General features: G+C 27.5%; 1 protein-coding gene across 5 annotated transcripts in view; it reads right to left on the bottom strand.

Moving 5' to 3' along the window:
- Positions 1–14,035, bottom strand: part of LOC107449944 (uncharacterized) — a 45,402-nt gene that overhangs the window by 27,207 nt on the left and 4,160 nt on the right. For 4 of the 5 annotated variants that reach the window (XM_043050450.3, XM_043050451.3, XM_043050452.3 and 1 more), the window contains exons 3-6: positions 12,075–12,208; positions 10,992–11,213; positions 8,890–8,999; positions 4,363–4,464 (exon numbers count right to left, since the gene is read on the bottom strand). In XM_043050450.3, coding sequence (XP_042906384.2) covers positions 4,363–4,464; positions 8,890–8,999; positions 10,992–11,213; positions 12,075–12,181 — 541 coding nt within the window. In that variant the 5' untranslated portion in view covers positions 12,182–12,208. Of the gene's footprint in view, positions 1–4,362; positions 4,465–8,863; positions 9,000–10,991; positions 11,214–12,074; positions 12,209–14,035 lie in introns of those variants that run through there. The other variant, XM_043050455.3, reaches the window with a different exon arrangement.

The raw sequence follows: 14,035 nt of genomic DNA, 5'->3' as shown, positions 1-14,035 counted from the left end.
TTAGTAGTAACAATAAGAAAACAATAAATTTAGCAGAACATTCAGGGGTCTGTTTAGAAGAAATTTGGGTCCATTAACGGATCCTTCACAAAATATCTTTTCATAAAAACGGACCCTTCACAAATTTGTTTATCTTTATCATTGTTTTGTTAATCGAATAAACAATTCCCATGGGGGGAAACAAGATAGATGGATGTAAATGAATTAAGTTTTGTCTTCTACGGACGCTTCTTTCATTATTCGTCTGAAATGAATATTCTGCGTTCAGCAGTGTAGGCTAAATACCAAATATTTGTATGTTGCATCTCTAATTTAGTAGCAGCAATTGCTGTTTATTTTTGAAAATTTAATTTTTTAAAATTATAATTTTACAGTATTGAGCATAATCTTGTATCTTTTTACAATTTAAAAACTCCTTGAAAAAGTTTTGAGTAATAACAGGACCCTATTTGCAGAAATTCATAAAAGCAGGACCCTGGTTGAAAGAATGTGACTTAACGTTTATTTTACATTCACAAATTACGAGTAATTTTTTCACAATTTTACAAAAACAGGATCTTTTACAAAATGTCTGGACAGTCCTCTGACATTTGCTTTCCATTCTGCATAGTATAAAAAATTCATATAAAAAAAACATCTTACTTCAAACATTGATTGCAGGAAGAAAATAAAGATAAAATTAATTTATCAAATCAATGATCTAAAAGACGAGGATATTTACGCCACCCCTGGCAAATATGTAGGGTTTTAAATATCAGAATATAGTGTTTTTGGCCATGCTATTGTGCACAAATATGCATTTGTATTTTTGTTAGCACACACAAACTTTTAAAACTAGCTATCAGTAATCAGAAGTACAATGACGAAGAAATATATAGTGTTTATCTAATTCATTTAAACAAAAGTTTAAGGTATACAGCGCACACAAAAAGAACCACCCGGAATAACTTTTGATCTAATGATCGGATTTTCATGTGCCAGGACTCAATCTTAGGTGGAATTCAATTTCTGAATATAGAGGTTAGCCGCAATATGGGAAATATGGTTCCAATAGTTTGGTCAGGAGAGCGCTATAACGTTTGGACCCCTTAACATTAATTTTACTTTTTTTTGCACATTTCCCTATGCCTCGAGAAATTTTGAAACAAATTGTAACATTTTAGGACACAATTATAAAATTCCCTATTCCAGAGATAATTCCCTGCAAACTATAACTTTTAGTAAATAGTTATTATTTTATTTAAGAATGGTAAAAAAAATTGAATTATAAGGTATACAATTTCATGCATCATTTCAAAGGAGCTAATTTTATATGGCAAAATACAAAATTTGAGACAAATCATTCAAATATTTCCTGAAAAATTGAATTTTAAGTATCTGACTTTTTTTCGAACATTTTGAAATTTCTTTTTTAAAATTTGAAGATAGACATTTAAATTGCTCCAAGATAGAAACCTTAAAAGGATAAAATATATGTTGTTTTGAATAAAACTTAATAACTTTTAATCCTATTACACAGGGTTTAATTTCATCCACAAAATTTTAATCGAAAATTTGTTCACAGGTAGGACTGGGCTATAAATCGATATATCGCGACATATCGATTTAACGCCTATATCGGCAAACCGATACAGCAACTTTCATTCCAAGCGATGCATCAGAAATCTGATTTAAGCGTCGAGTGAAGAAGACGATATAACGATATAGCGATACACGCAAGGACTTTCTCTTACGTTCCGATGCCAACTCGCGCTGTGGAAGACGATATTGTTTCGTTATGTTGAGACGGCCTTGACTGATGAGCGGTAGAATCAGAATCACTTTTGAGACCTTATATCGTTATATCACATGTTCGTTTTCGCACCTTCGCCATTTGAAATCGTTTCTTGTAGATTATTTTCAATGGGATTAACTTCGTGATCGCCGTCGTAACCTTGTTCTGAACGCAATCTATTATTGAAAAGAATTTATAAAGAAAAGTTTCTTCATTAATTAGGTAAGTTTTTTATTTATTTTCTGACAAAACTTTTTTTATATTTTTAAATGTGAAAATTATCGGAAATCTAATTTAAGGCATCCATAAGGAATTACAAAGTAAATAAATTTGTTAGGTTATTTTTTTACTTTCTTTTAATTTATTAAAAACCTTTCGGATAAAACTTCTAATAATTTAATGGGCTTCTATTACTGATTTTAAATTTATAAATCTTGAGTTGTTTTTATTTTTAGAAATAAAGTTAAAACAAAACTTATTTTTTGGACATAAGTCAATAAACTTTATTTGTTCAAAAGAATTCGAAAAGTTTGCGAATTTTATTCATTTCTTTTTTTTTTTTTATCAATTACTACTTCGTTTTATTAGAGAGTAAAATCATTATTTTTTTTTAATTTTCGTTTTATATTATTAGTTAATTAGCTAAATATATTACCGAATATCACAATTCTTTTGTTTTTATTTTTAAGAATTTAATTAAGAAACTTTGCCTTACTTTGTTTTTCGTTCATAATTCGGTCATTATTTAATTTAATTGAATTATTTATATGAAATAATAATAAAAATAGTGTTTAAGAAGCATTTTTTTTCTAAAATTTATTTAGCCCTTTGTTTTAAGCATACAAATAATTTTTTAACGAACTTATTTTTTAAATTTTGTTCCTATGCTGCTAGGTAAATATATTGATAAATTTCACTTTTATTTATTTTTTTATTTTTAAACTAAGAAATCTTTTGTTATTTGCGTGGTCATTTTTAGAAAATATAACAAAACTTGTGTTTACTTCTTCATTAAGAATTTGAACATTACGATCGAACTTAATAATTCTGTAATTATTTACGCATAATAGTACAAGCAAATATTGATTTGTTAAAAAAAGTTTCTTTTTTAAAAAAAAAAAATATTTTTAACACTTTGTTTTAAGTGTATAATGAATTTCTAAACAAACTTTTTTTTTTAATTTTTTAAATTTTCTTTCAATAATTTCAGCTAGATATCTTTATAAAATTCCCTTTTTATTTTTAAACTGAGAAATCTTTCGGAGAACGAAAATTTTAAGAAATTATTACAAATCTTATGTTTACTTTTTAGTTTAAAATTCGAACATTTTTAATTTTAAACTTCGGCTTTTAGTCAATCTAACTTTTATTTTAATTAAAATATATTTTGAAATTTTAAAATCAGCTTTTGTTTAATAACAATATTTTTTTTCATTAAGGGTGTTTTAGGGGTTAACTTAAATTAAGACTGCTTATACCTTATAAACGATAAAGAAGTGCAAATATTTCATTCTGTATCTACACACATTTTTTCAATAAATATTTTAAGTAAGATTTGTACATCTTAGTCAATTTATTTAATATCTTTCTTAAGCAAAACATATATATTTTCAAATTTATAAATTGATTTAAATCAATATGCGTTTGAAGTCTTGATAGAAATCTGACTTTCTGTGCTTTAAAGTAAATGAAATTCAAAAATACTATATCGCGATACATCGCTATATCGCGATGCAAAACTGACGATATATCACGATATATAATTTCTAATATCGCCCAGTCCTATTCACAGGAGAATATTGTATATTGTCTACAACAACTTGAATTGGTCATTATAAAATCAGAGTTTTTTCTAAACATTAAGTTAGTTCCTTAATTTTCTTGAAGTTATTAAATGTAAAATTTTTATTTTTCATAGTTTTATATTACTTTAACATTAGTAGTATTAAATTACATATTATATTAATGCATTAATATATTAAACTTTTTTTTAAAGATTAATACTTGAATAAATGACAGTAAGTAAGTCTAAAACTAATAATCAATGTTTACTATGATTTTTTTACGAATATTAAAAGATGATTTAAATGATAACAAAATTATTTAAAAGTTAGTCTTAAAATTAGCCTTATTTTTCTCTTGATAAAATGTTGAACATTATGTTATACATTGTTTTAAATTTTTATTTTTCATAATTCTAATCAGAGGTAAGTTTAAGCAGAATCAGGTTCAGTTTGAAAGGGTGGTTTCTGAACTCAGTTGGTAATTTCATTATTTTTACAGTATAAGAGCTGATGTTGAACAAAGATATTATTAAATAATTTTAAAGACAAAATTGCATAACAATGGTCAGTCCAAGCTTTTAATTAATGAAAGTATACATGAAATAGTTTTAGCTTAAACTAATATTTATGAGAAAGATTTGTTCTTCTTATTAATCATGAAACTTAGAAAATGTTAAAAATAACATCAAATATCATATTTTTCATATATTTTTTTATAATAAAATGATACATTGAGTCTGCAAGAGCAATCTTAAAGAAAAATTCTATTTACATCATGTATATGAAACTAATAATATTTAGTACCTGTCATCTTCAGATCTTTATTCAAAGATTGAGAGCTTAAAAATTTCATCAAAGGAAAATAGTCACTGGTGGTTCCATAGCCTGAATCATTTTCACTGTCAGCTAGGTTAAAATAAAAATAAATTGTAAACAAAATGAAGCTTTAAAGTTAAAACCATACAGCTACTTGTACACAGTTAATGACGTATAATTCATACTTACAAACACAATATCATTAGAAAGAATTGTTTAATATTAATAAAAGCTCAAAGCAACTTTGTAAACATATTTACAAGTTGAGAAAAAAGTTTAGAATTTAGATCAAATATTTATACTAAATTATATATTATTATGTCATGAACTGTGTACAGCTACATATTATTATACATTAACTGTGTACGGCTACTTGTACACATTTAATGACTGATAAATCATACTTACAAACAAAATGTTATTAGAAGGAACTGCTTAATATTAATAAAAATTCAAAGTAATGTTGTAAACATTACTTTTTATTGTGAGAAAAAAGAATTTACATCAAATATTTATACTAAATTACTTGCATAGAAAAAATAATTCGAAAATTTCTTTAATTTTTACAAAACAGACCAGATTAATAACAAAAACTTATGAAATCTAATTATTTGTATTTAGTTGCATACAAATGCAATTTTCCAGTAACATGTTCTTTAATACGCATTTTACAGCCTCAACTAGTTAACAATTTCGATTGATATCAGAAGTAAATTTCCAAAGTTTTATCTTGGATTAAGAATTTTAGTCTTCAACATTAGAAAAAACTAAAAATTTTAAATTTATCTAAATTATTTTTTGCTGGCTCAAATGTTTTAACTTGGTTGCACAATTTGCAATACATTTTAAAATTCAGTAATCTGAATGATATTGTCTATCTTTATTTTTGACAATGCTTGCCTTTTCCAGCCGTGCTGGCTCAGGGGGTAGAGCATTCCCATTCCAACGAAGTGAACAGGGTTCAAGCCCCAGGGACGACTGGTCAATTCTAATTCTGAACTTGGCTTGCACTGACCACAGAGCTGATGTAAAATATCCTCAGTAGTAGACAGATCATGGGTTAGAGTCCCCTTGTCATTAGGCTAACCATTTCTCCCTGTACTTGACCATCCATTCCAGAAGACCAATGGACTTCCCTTGTCTTCTGGACAGGGTTAAAAATTACAAGGCTACGGAATTGTACAGTAGAGAACCGATTATCCGGAACGATCAGGACCATCGCTATTCCGGAAAACTGATTTTTCCTATTTTCTGAATCGCTACAAAAAGCCTTTTTTTATTGTTAAACCCAACTAAAAAATAAAATTTTTTGGAAATAATCTTAAAAAGAAGAAAAAACGATGAAGTAATACACTAATGATTATTTCCAAAATGATGGTAAGGTGACATCTTTCAAAAAAGAAAGAAAAATCCTAAAATCTTATGAGGAAAAAAAAAATTTTTATTTAAAAAGGGCGGGAAAAATTATAAAATTTTGTTCCGGTTTTTTGGTTTTCCGATTTCCGGATAACGGGTTCTGTACTGTACATGAGTAGTCGTAAACCCAAAATTGGATGGGCTATTCAAGGACGGTTATAAATGTTTTTTAAAAAAATTTTTTTTTTTAACCCTTAGGTGATTCTGCGTGTTAAAAGCTGTTTTTTGGACCGCATTTTCCATTTTCCTTCCTTTTTTGCATACCTTAATTATTGTCATTTTCAGCAGATTACTTATTGAAAATTGATAGATTTGTACAGAATATAAGCCTTCATGGGCAAAAAATAAATGTATTTGAAGTTGAGTGTATGAATAAAAAGTATTTTATTAACGATTGAAAATTTGAACAAGATATATAGGGAGAGTATGAACTAATAGTAGGAATTGAAAAAAGAATTTTATTTGAAAAAGTCAAAAAACAAATTGGGAAGATATTAGTTGTAGTATGGAATTCAGCTCAAGACTGATTTCAGTTCTCAGGACTGAAGAGTAGCACTCATGGAATTAGGATGACATTTGCTATAAAGTACAACATACAATTCATATTTTAAAGCATGTCTTTAACGTCCTCATTCACATATGTGGATCTTTGCTTCTTAGCTTTTAAAAGCAAGCTATAAGAAAATGTATAATTTTACATTCACTGAATCATTCATGGACGTTTAAACTTTTCAGGATTCCAATATATGCAAAACATGCCCTGTGGCAGAATTTTTTCGGGCTTTCTGCAACAAACCTCTCTAGCACTAATATCTTTCTGCAAGATACTTTTAATAATAACTAATATATATGTTACTAATTCAATTTAAAGTAACCGAAACGTTGTATTCGCAAAGAAAAGCCTATTTGGGTAAAATAAAATTGTATGTTTTTTTTTTGAATGAATATGTAATATTTCTTTTTAATTTTAATCATCTCAGGCGATATTGTCACATTTTGCAAGAGGAAAAGACATGAATTATTTCGTTTTTTGCATTTCGTAAATCATCATCATATAAAAAAATAATTAAACATCTGTGAAAGAAAAGAAAACCGAAATAAAAAAATCACTACAAAATTAATCATTCATGCTAATATTAATCATTTCTTCCCCTCTGGAAGGGAAAAAAAATTTCTACAGAAAAGAAATTTTTTGCTTCAATATTCTTTATTCTCAAATAAGAATCGAAAAATTAGGAACATTTCTTTCCCCTCCAATGCGCAAAAAGGGCATCTTTTAAATTTAATTAAAAAAAAAAAAAATTCGAACATTTCTGCAGAAAGAAAACCAAAATTTTTTACTTTCTAAAGAAAAATTCTTTCGGCGAGAACTCTGTAACCTTCTGCGACATTGTCGCTGTGATTCTGCCACAGGGAAAACATGCAAGTTAGTTGGGTAGAATTTCCCATAAATAGAAGTGATTTTCAAAAAATGGTGCTAAATCCACATGCTTGAAAACATAAATTTAAATATTATATAATTTAGTTATTCTGAAAATAATTTTTTCTTCTTCTTTTGACTAAGTAATTGTGAGATTCATATGAAGCTTTCAAATTAATATTTACTTAATATTTAAAAATAATACAGTCAAGAACATACAGATCCACATATGTGTAATTTGGCATGTATGGCAAAATTTATGACTGTATGAAGTCTAAAAATATTTTTTAAAAATATCTGGCTAACAAAAGCATGAATAAACCAAACAAAACATATAAAGACATAAATTAAAAATAAAAGCAGGAGACAATTTTTAGAACAACAGAGAGTTATTGATTTTTTAGAAGATAGTTTTTGAATTTGAAGTTTATACATACCTGTTACGGGTTTTTCTATATTTTTTGCAAGATTATTACTATCCAGTTACGGGTATTTTAATTTCGTTATTGTGAAATAAATGTGTGCTGTTCATTACATCAACATAGTACTCAAGTGAAATCTCATAGTATTTAATTGTATATCTAATTACTGATATTTTTATGGATATTTTAATTGTTTTATATTAATGTACATCTGTACATTTAATAACTAACTTTTTGTGTTTTTTTCCAACAATTTTGAAAATTTACCCCCAAGAATTAAATATATTTTTAAAATTAATGTTAGATTCTTTTAAATAATTATTTACTTTGCATGGTTTCATGATTAAAATAGTTTTCAAACTGAGATTTAATGCAGTTATTGCATTGTACTTAAATAAATAATTAATCAAATAATTAAAAGATAAATAATTTAGATAAGTTGTTGTAGTTCATTTACGTCGCACTAGAACTGCACAATGGGCTATTGGCAACAGTCTGGGAAACATCCCTGAGGATGATCCGAAGACATGCCATCACAATTTTGATCCTCTGCAGAGGGGGTGGCACACCCGCTTCGGTAGCCCGACGACCTGTTCGCGAAGTCGAGCACTTTACGGCAGAACAGTTTAACGAGGACTAATACCCCACACCCTCGGTCCCTACGCAGACTGATCCAAGTGGTCACCCACCCGCACACTGACCGCAGCCAATGACGCTTGACTTCGGTGATCTGCTGGAAACCGTGTCTTAATGATCAGTTCACTGCGGGACGTAATTTAGATAAATAATTAAATAATTTCATCATTTTACTTAAACAGCCCACAATATAACAATATGCATGTTTGTTCCTGCCTTAGGTAGAATTTAACAGTTTAAATATTTATGTTCTTTTACTTAGTTAAAGCCTGAGGTCCATTCATGTGTACCTAAAATTATTATCCTCCTGGCAGTATAATTCATATTTTGTTTTTCATATTATGACTTATGGCAATAAAACAAATTCAAAACTGTCAAATATTTTTTTTTCTATATTCTTTCATACTTCAGCAGTGAAGAAGTTAATTTAATTATTGATATACTGAAATGCATTTTTGAAATCGAATTTTCGTACATAAGATGTCGATTTACAAACATAATTTCATTAATAGTATATATTTCTTAGTTACAAATATAATTTACGATTAAAAATTCATTATTTTAAAACAGCTAGGCAAAAAAAAAAGGAACTTACATATTCTTCTAAAAAACATAACTTACATATTCTTCTATGTCTCAAAAAGTTTTGCAGTGACTTAGCAGCATTGAAGTTTCCAAAATTAGCTTTTATACGGCTGCAAATCCAGTCACTTGAGGCAGCATCCAGAAGCCTATAAATATATAGAATATATTATTCATACATTATTATGTACAATATATTATATAGATTTAATAAAACACATTCACACAAAAAAATATTAACAGATATTCATAGAGATATTCTTTCAAAAAGCTACTTATTTAAATAAAATTTCCCTGTGAATAAATTTTGATTGATTGAAAGGAAAAAATTTATTGATATTTCTTATATTTTTAAAAACTTATTGATTTAAGTAAAATGAAAACTTTCGTTTTAGTAGTTTAATTACATCGGTGGTTATTTATTTAGAGTAATATGTACTGCAATATTATTTTTTTAGTGAAAATCTATCAATTTAATGCTTGAGATTTGCCCAAAATAAAAACAGACTTAACCAAAAAAACGGTTTCTGTAGCTAGCTAAAAAAAAAAAAAAAAAAAAATGTTAGCTTTGCTATTTGAAATGCGAGTTTTTGTAAAATTTTCACTTTAAACATTTCACCTAAACTTCTAAGACCCCCTTAGAAATTTTTACAAAAAGAATGCACTGACAACTGGCTTTTGTGATTTTTCAAAAAAAAGTACGTTAAATATTTTTAACCAAAGGAGGAAAGATTAAAAATATTTTTAATTAGGTTTTTTGAACAATGTTTTCCTTTTGTAAATGTTTATGTATTTTACTTCTGATTTTTGCAATTTGTATTTCTTTCCCTGAACTTTTGACAAAACCTTTGGGGTACAGAGAGAGTAATTTTTAGATATTTGCCGTGTTCTCTCGATAGAAAAGGTTATGCGTTTTTATGACTTCCGGAGCTGGTAACGATGTCAGCTTTGGTTGTCATTTTTATATTTTTCATGGTTTGCTTATTTAAAATTTTCAATTGGTTTCAATTTTCTTATGAAATTTCTTCTGCATTGCACAACTTTCCTTAAGAATTACAATATTTAACTGCTTTATACATGGCTTTTAATTTTTCTTTTTATTATTGTTGTGGTCTAAATAGACATTTGATTTATATGATCACCTTGATGATTAGATTTCTGTTATCTTTTTTTCAATTAAAAAAAAATCCCACTTGTGTTAAATAGAGAGTATTTATTGTGTTGTTAACGCATGCGTCATTCTTGTTTCATAACATGCGTTGTCTAAATGAAAAGATCAAAAGATACCGCTGTCCGAAATATTTCATACTAGCAATATCATTTTCTTGACTTTCTTTGCAAAGATAAGGGATAACGACAAGAGAATGATGGTTAGTAGTAAAATAGCTTAATATTTTCAGTCATGGACAATGCAAAGAATTTCTATTATTTAAAAATGGTAGAAAGTTGCATATTTTTTTCCATGAATTTTAAAGCAAATATATATATATATTTCAAATTTAGAAAAATTGGAATCCGGTCAAAAGAGATAGAAAACTTTACAGCGCTGAAATCAGGCATGTGTTTGCTGGAAGAATTTATCTGAAATTTTTTTCTTAATGTATATTTTTTTTAAAAAAAATTCTTAATTTTTTTTTTAACTTTCTATACATTGAGATAAATAAAAGACTATCATTAAGTATAAGGGAAACATCTAACAAATTTAAAGAGGTAAAAAAAAAATTATATAATAAAATTTTTTTCTTATCAATGCAGTGAAACCTCTTGTTATGGACACTCCTGTAAAACGGACGCCTCTCAGTACGGAGATATTTTGAATTCCTTGTGAATCTTCTATGAGTAACCCCTTATGTACACTCTCGTAACCGGACATGGAGAGATCATTTTTCACTGAAACATTATTAGAGGAAGAATCACATGGCTGGAAAATGACGTCTCCTATGGGAGCATTCACTTTGTGGAAAAGGTACATAATGGCTTATTTATAGAAGTTTTGAGAGGAATTAAAAGTATGTCCGTAATGAGAGGCGGTTGTTTTGTGCGAGTATAGTAGTGTCTATTTTGTAGTGAGGTTTCAATATGCCAATTAAACAAAGAGATGTGTGTTGAACTAGTGAAAAAAAAAGTGAAAAGATACTAACTTTTGTTTTTCACAAACATTACATAACCATTGGTTGGATAAATGATCCCAAGCAGCACATGATCGGCATACCCAGAGCTGGCAATTTTGGCAAAGTAGTTTTCTTTTAAATAATAAATTGAAGGCTAAGCAGCAGATAACACAATTTTTTTCATTAAAGCTTTTCTTTTTGGCCCATACATTCCTCTGTGCAATCAAATCAACCAGTTCTTCATGCAGCTTGCTAGAACAGAAATTATTAAAATCATTAATACTCGTCTTTATTAGTAAAATATTTTAAAAAATTTGCTAGTAGAGAATATTCTGCCTATCTCTGTCAAACTATTTGCAGGGTATCTGCTACATTTTAGATTTTCAAATTCATGACTAATTCCAAGAACTTTTCATGACTTAACGAAGTTACTATTTTCTCCGACAAAAACACAACAATAAATTTAAAAAAGCATTTTAATAACATTAATTGAAATGATAGGTATAACCAAAACTGTTATACTCTACATCTTCATAGTTATAGATTTTAAATTTAAAAAACAGAGTAAGAAAAAAAGAGTTTCTTTTTCTCGACAGAATTATATGCTAAAGACACTTTTCTTGTTCATCGGAAAAGAAAGAAATACTCCTGATTTTTCTTTTATCATTTTGGAAATTTAAAAAAAAAAAAAAAAATAATAATAATAACAAAAATTCTGAAATCATAGAATTTTAAGAGATAATTCGCTCTTGAAATGTTTTTCCTTTCATTTTTCGAGAGAACGCCATAATTTCAAAAGAACACGATAAAAACATTTTATATTTTAATAAAATATGACTGTGAGTGAGGCTTTCGTTACAAATTTAAATATTCGGAACATCATGAAATTCCATTTTAAAAATTAGATTTTTCGGCGACCGAAATCCATGACTTTCCCTGATTTTTTTTCTTCTTAAAAAAAAGTTAAAATCATGACAAATTTAGTTCAATACCGAAATTCATGACTTTCCATGATTTCTGATACCCTGCATATACTGAGTCCTACAGCTAGTTACATGAAGGAAAGCATGTCCATAATGAAAAGAAAAGAAAGAAAAATAATTATAGGCAAACCTTAAATTGGTATTTTCTCTCTGTAACTGATCAAACTCATTTTGTATAGAATCTAGTACACTTCGGCATTCAAATGCTGTAATAGAAGCTAGTTCAGATTTTCCCATGCCTTTAAAAATACTACCTTCTTATTTCTAGAATTGTAGAAAAAATAATTAGTAGAACACTTTTAGACAGAAGTAAAGAAATGTTTAAAATATTATAAAGATTGAAAACAAATGTAACTGAGAAGAGAGAGGAAGTGAGAGTAGGCTGAAACTAGAGACAGTAGTAGAGGTTGGATTCTCTTCCGAGCAGGACCATTTCGTCGCTGCCAATATGTTTTGGATACATATTTCTTATATATGTTTAATTGAGAACTGTGATGTGCTGCATATCCTTAATAAAAAAAATCAAGCAGCCGAAGCTCTTTGTGACGTGATTTAATTTCATTAGATCATAAATTATCCATCCGGTCACGACGAAGGGGGGAAGAAAGTTTATTTCTATGTTTCTGATTTATTGTAAAACTGCACGACATAAAGCTTATACTTTGCCAAAAATATTAAATACAAAAATTAATATTAAATATTGCGAATGAAAACTTGTGAATGACCCTTCTATACCTGTTGGAAAATTTCATTATTAAGTTCTTACTAAATCTAAGAAATCGTACTAACTGTCCAATTCTGTTAAAATTTTAAAATTGGATTATATAATTTGTAATTAAAACTTAATATTTTTACTTAAAGAAATCTTTAAAAAATTCTGTGACAATAAGAAATATTGATTGGGTTGAAATCATTTTAAATGAATTGTACAAATAGATTTATGAACTATTCAGAAAAAAGGAACTTCCATGACACAAGATTTGCTTTATTACTGCTTATAAATTTTTTTACATGCCATAGAGCATCAGATATGCTGAAAATCATAGGGGCGAGATGAAAAAAAAAGTTGCAACATCCCTGAGAGGTATAATCCTCAGTTGCAAACAGTAATAATAATTGACTAAATTCAACTTTAAAAAAACAATTCTTTTTCTTCTAATTAATAGCAGAAGGAAAAAAATAAAATAATTTAAATTAAATTTGGCTCAAAAATGTCAAATTTCCTGCCTTTTCCTGATTTTTTAGACAATTTCCAAATTCTCTGACTTATCCCAGTTTTCCAAATAGCGTAGCAACCTTGTCCTCAGTTCAAAATGCAATTTTAGAGTTGATAATTAAAACTTAACTTTAAATCAAATGCCTTTATTAAATAAGGACTGACAATCAAATGTGATACAAAAGCATTACTTAATACCAGGGGTCTATCCAGACATTTTGTGAAAGGTCCTGTTTTTGTAAAATTGTGAAATAAACTACTCATAATTTGTGAATATAAAATAAGCGTTAAGTCACATTCTTTCAAACAGGGTCCTGTTATTGGAAAACTTGCTAAAAACTTCTTCAAGAAGTTTTTAAATTATAAATATATACAAGATTTTGCTCAACAATTGCTGCTACTAAATTAGAGATGCAATATACAAATATTTGGTATTTAGCCTAAACTGCTCAACACAGAATATTCATTTCGAGATGAATAATGGTAACAAAATCACTCACATTTTTAATAATTTCAATTGACATATTTTAAATAACACAACTTAGTATTGTATCACTTTTAATGTGTTACACATTTAGTAAATTTAAACAATTCTTAAATTTATAAGATTTTATTTAAAAAATTGCCAGAAATTAATTTTTATTTACATAATATTCTATTAATTAACTTTATGAATATATATAAATTGATCAATTATTTATTTACAAAAAAAAATCATTTAATATCATTAAAAATGTGCACACGATGTTTGCAAAAGTAGAAATATTTTCTTAGAATAGTACATTTGGAATTTAAACTTAGGGCAACTTGGAAAACTTAGTTCATTTCGAAACGTCTTTTTTTTATTGCCTCCCCCCCCCAGGAAGGGTTTATTT

Source organism: Parasteatoda tepidariorum, chromosome 3 (genome assembly GCF_982258835.1).
Source record: "Parasteatoda tepidariorum strain Cologne lab strain chromosome 3, Ptep-v5.0, whole genome shotgun sequence".
NCBI lineage: Eukaryota > Metazoa > Arthropoda > Arachnida > Araneae > Theridiidae > Parasteatoda > Parasteatoda tepidariorum.
The sequence above is the reverse complement of the archived record's forward strand: the minus strand, read 5'-3'. Positions and strand labels throughout refer to the sequence as shown.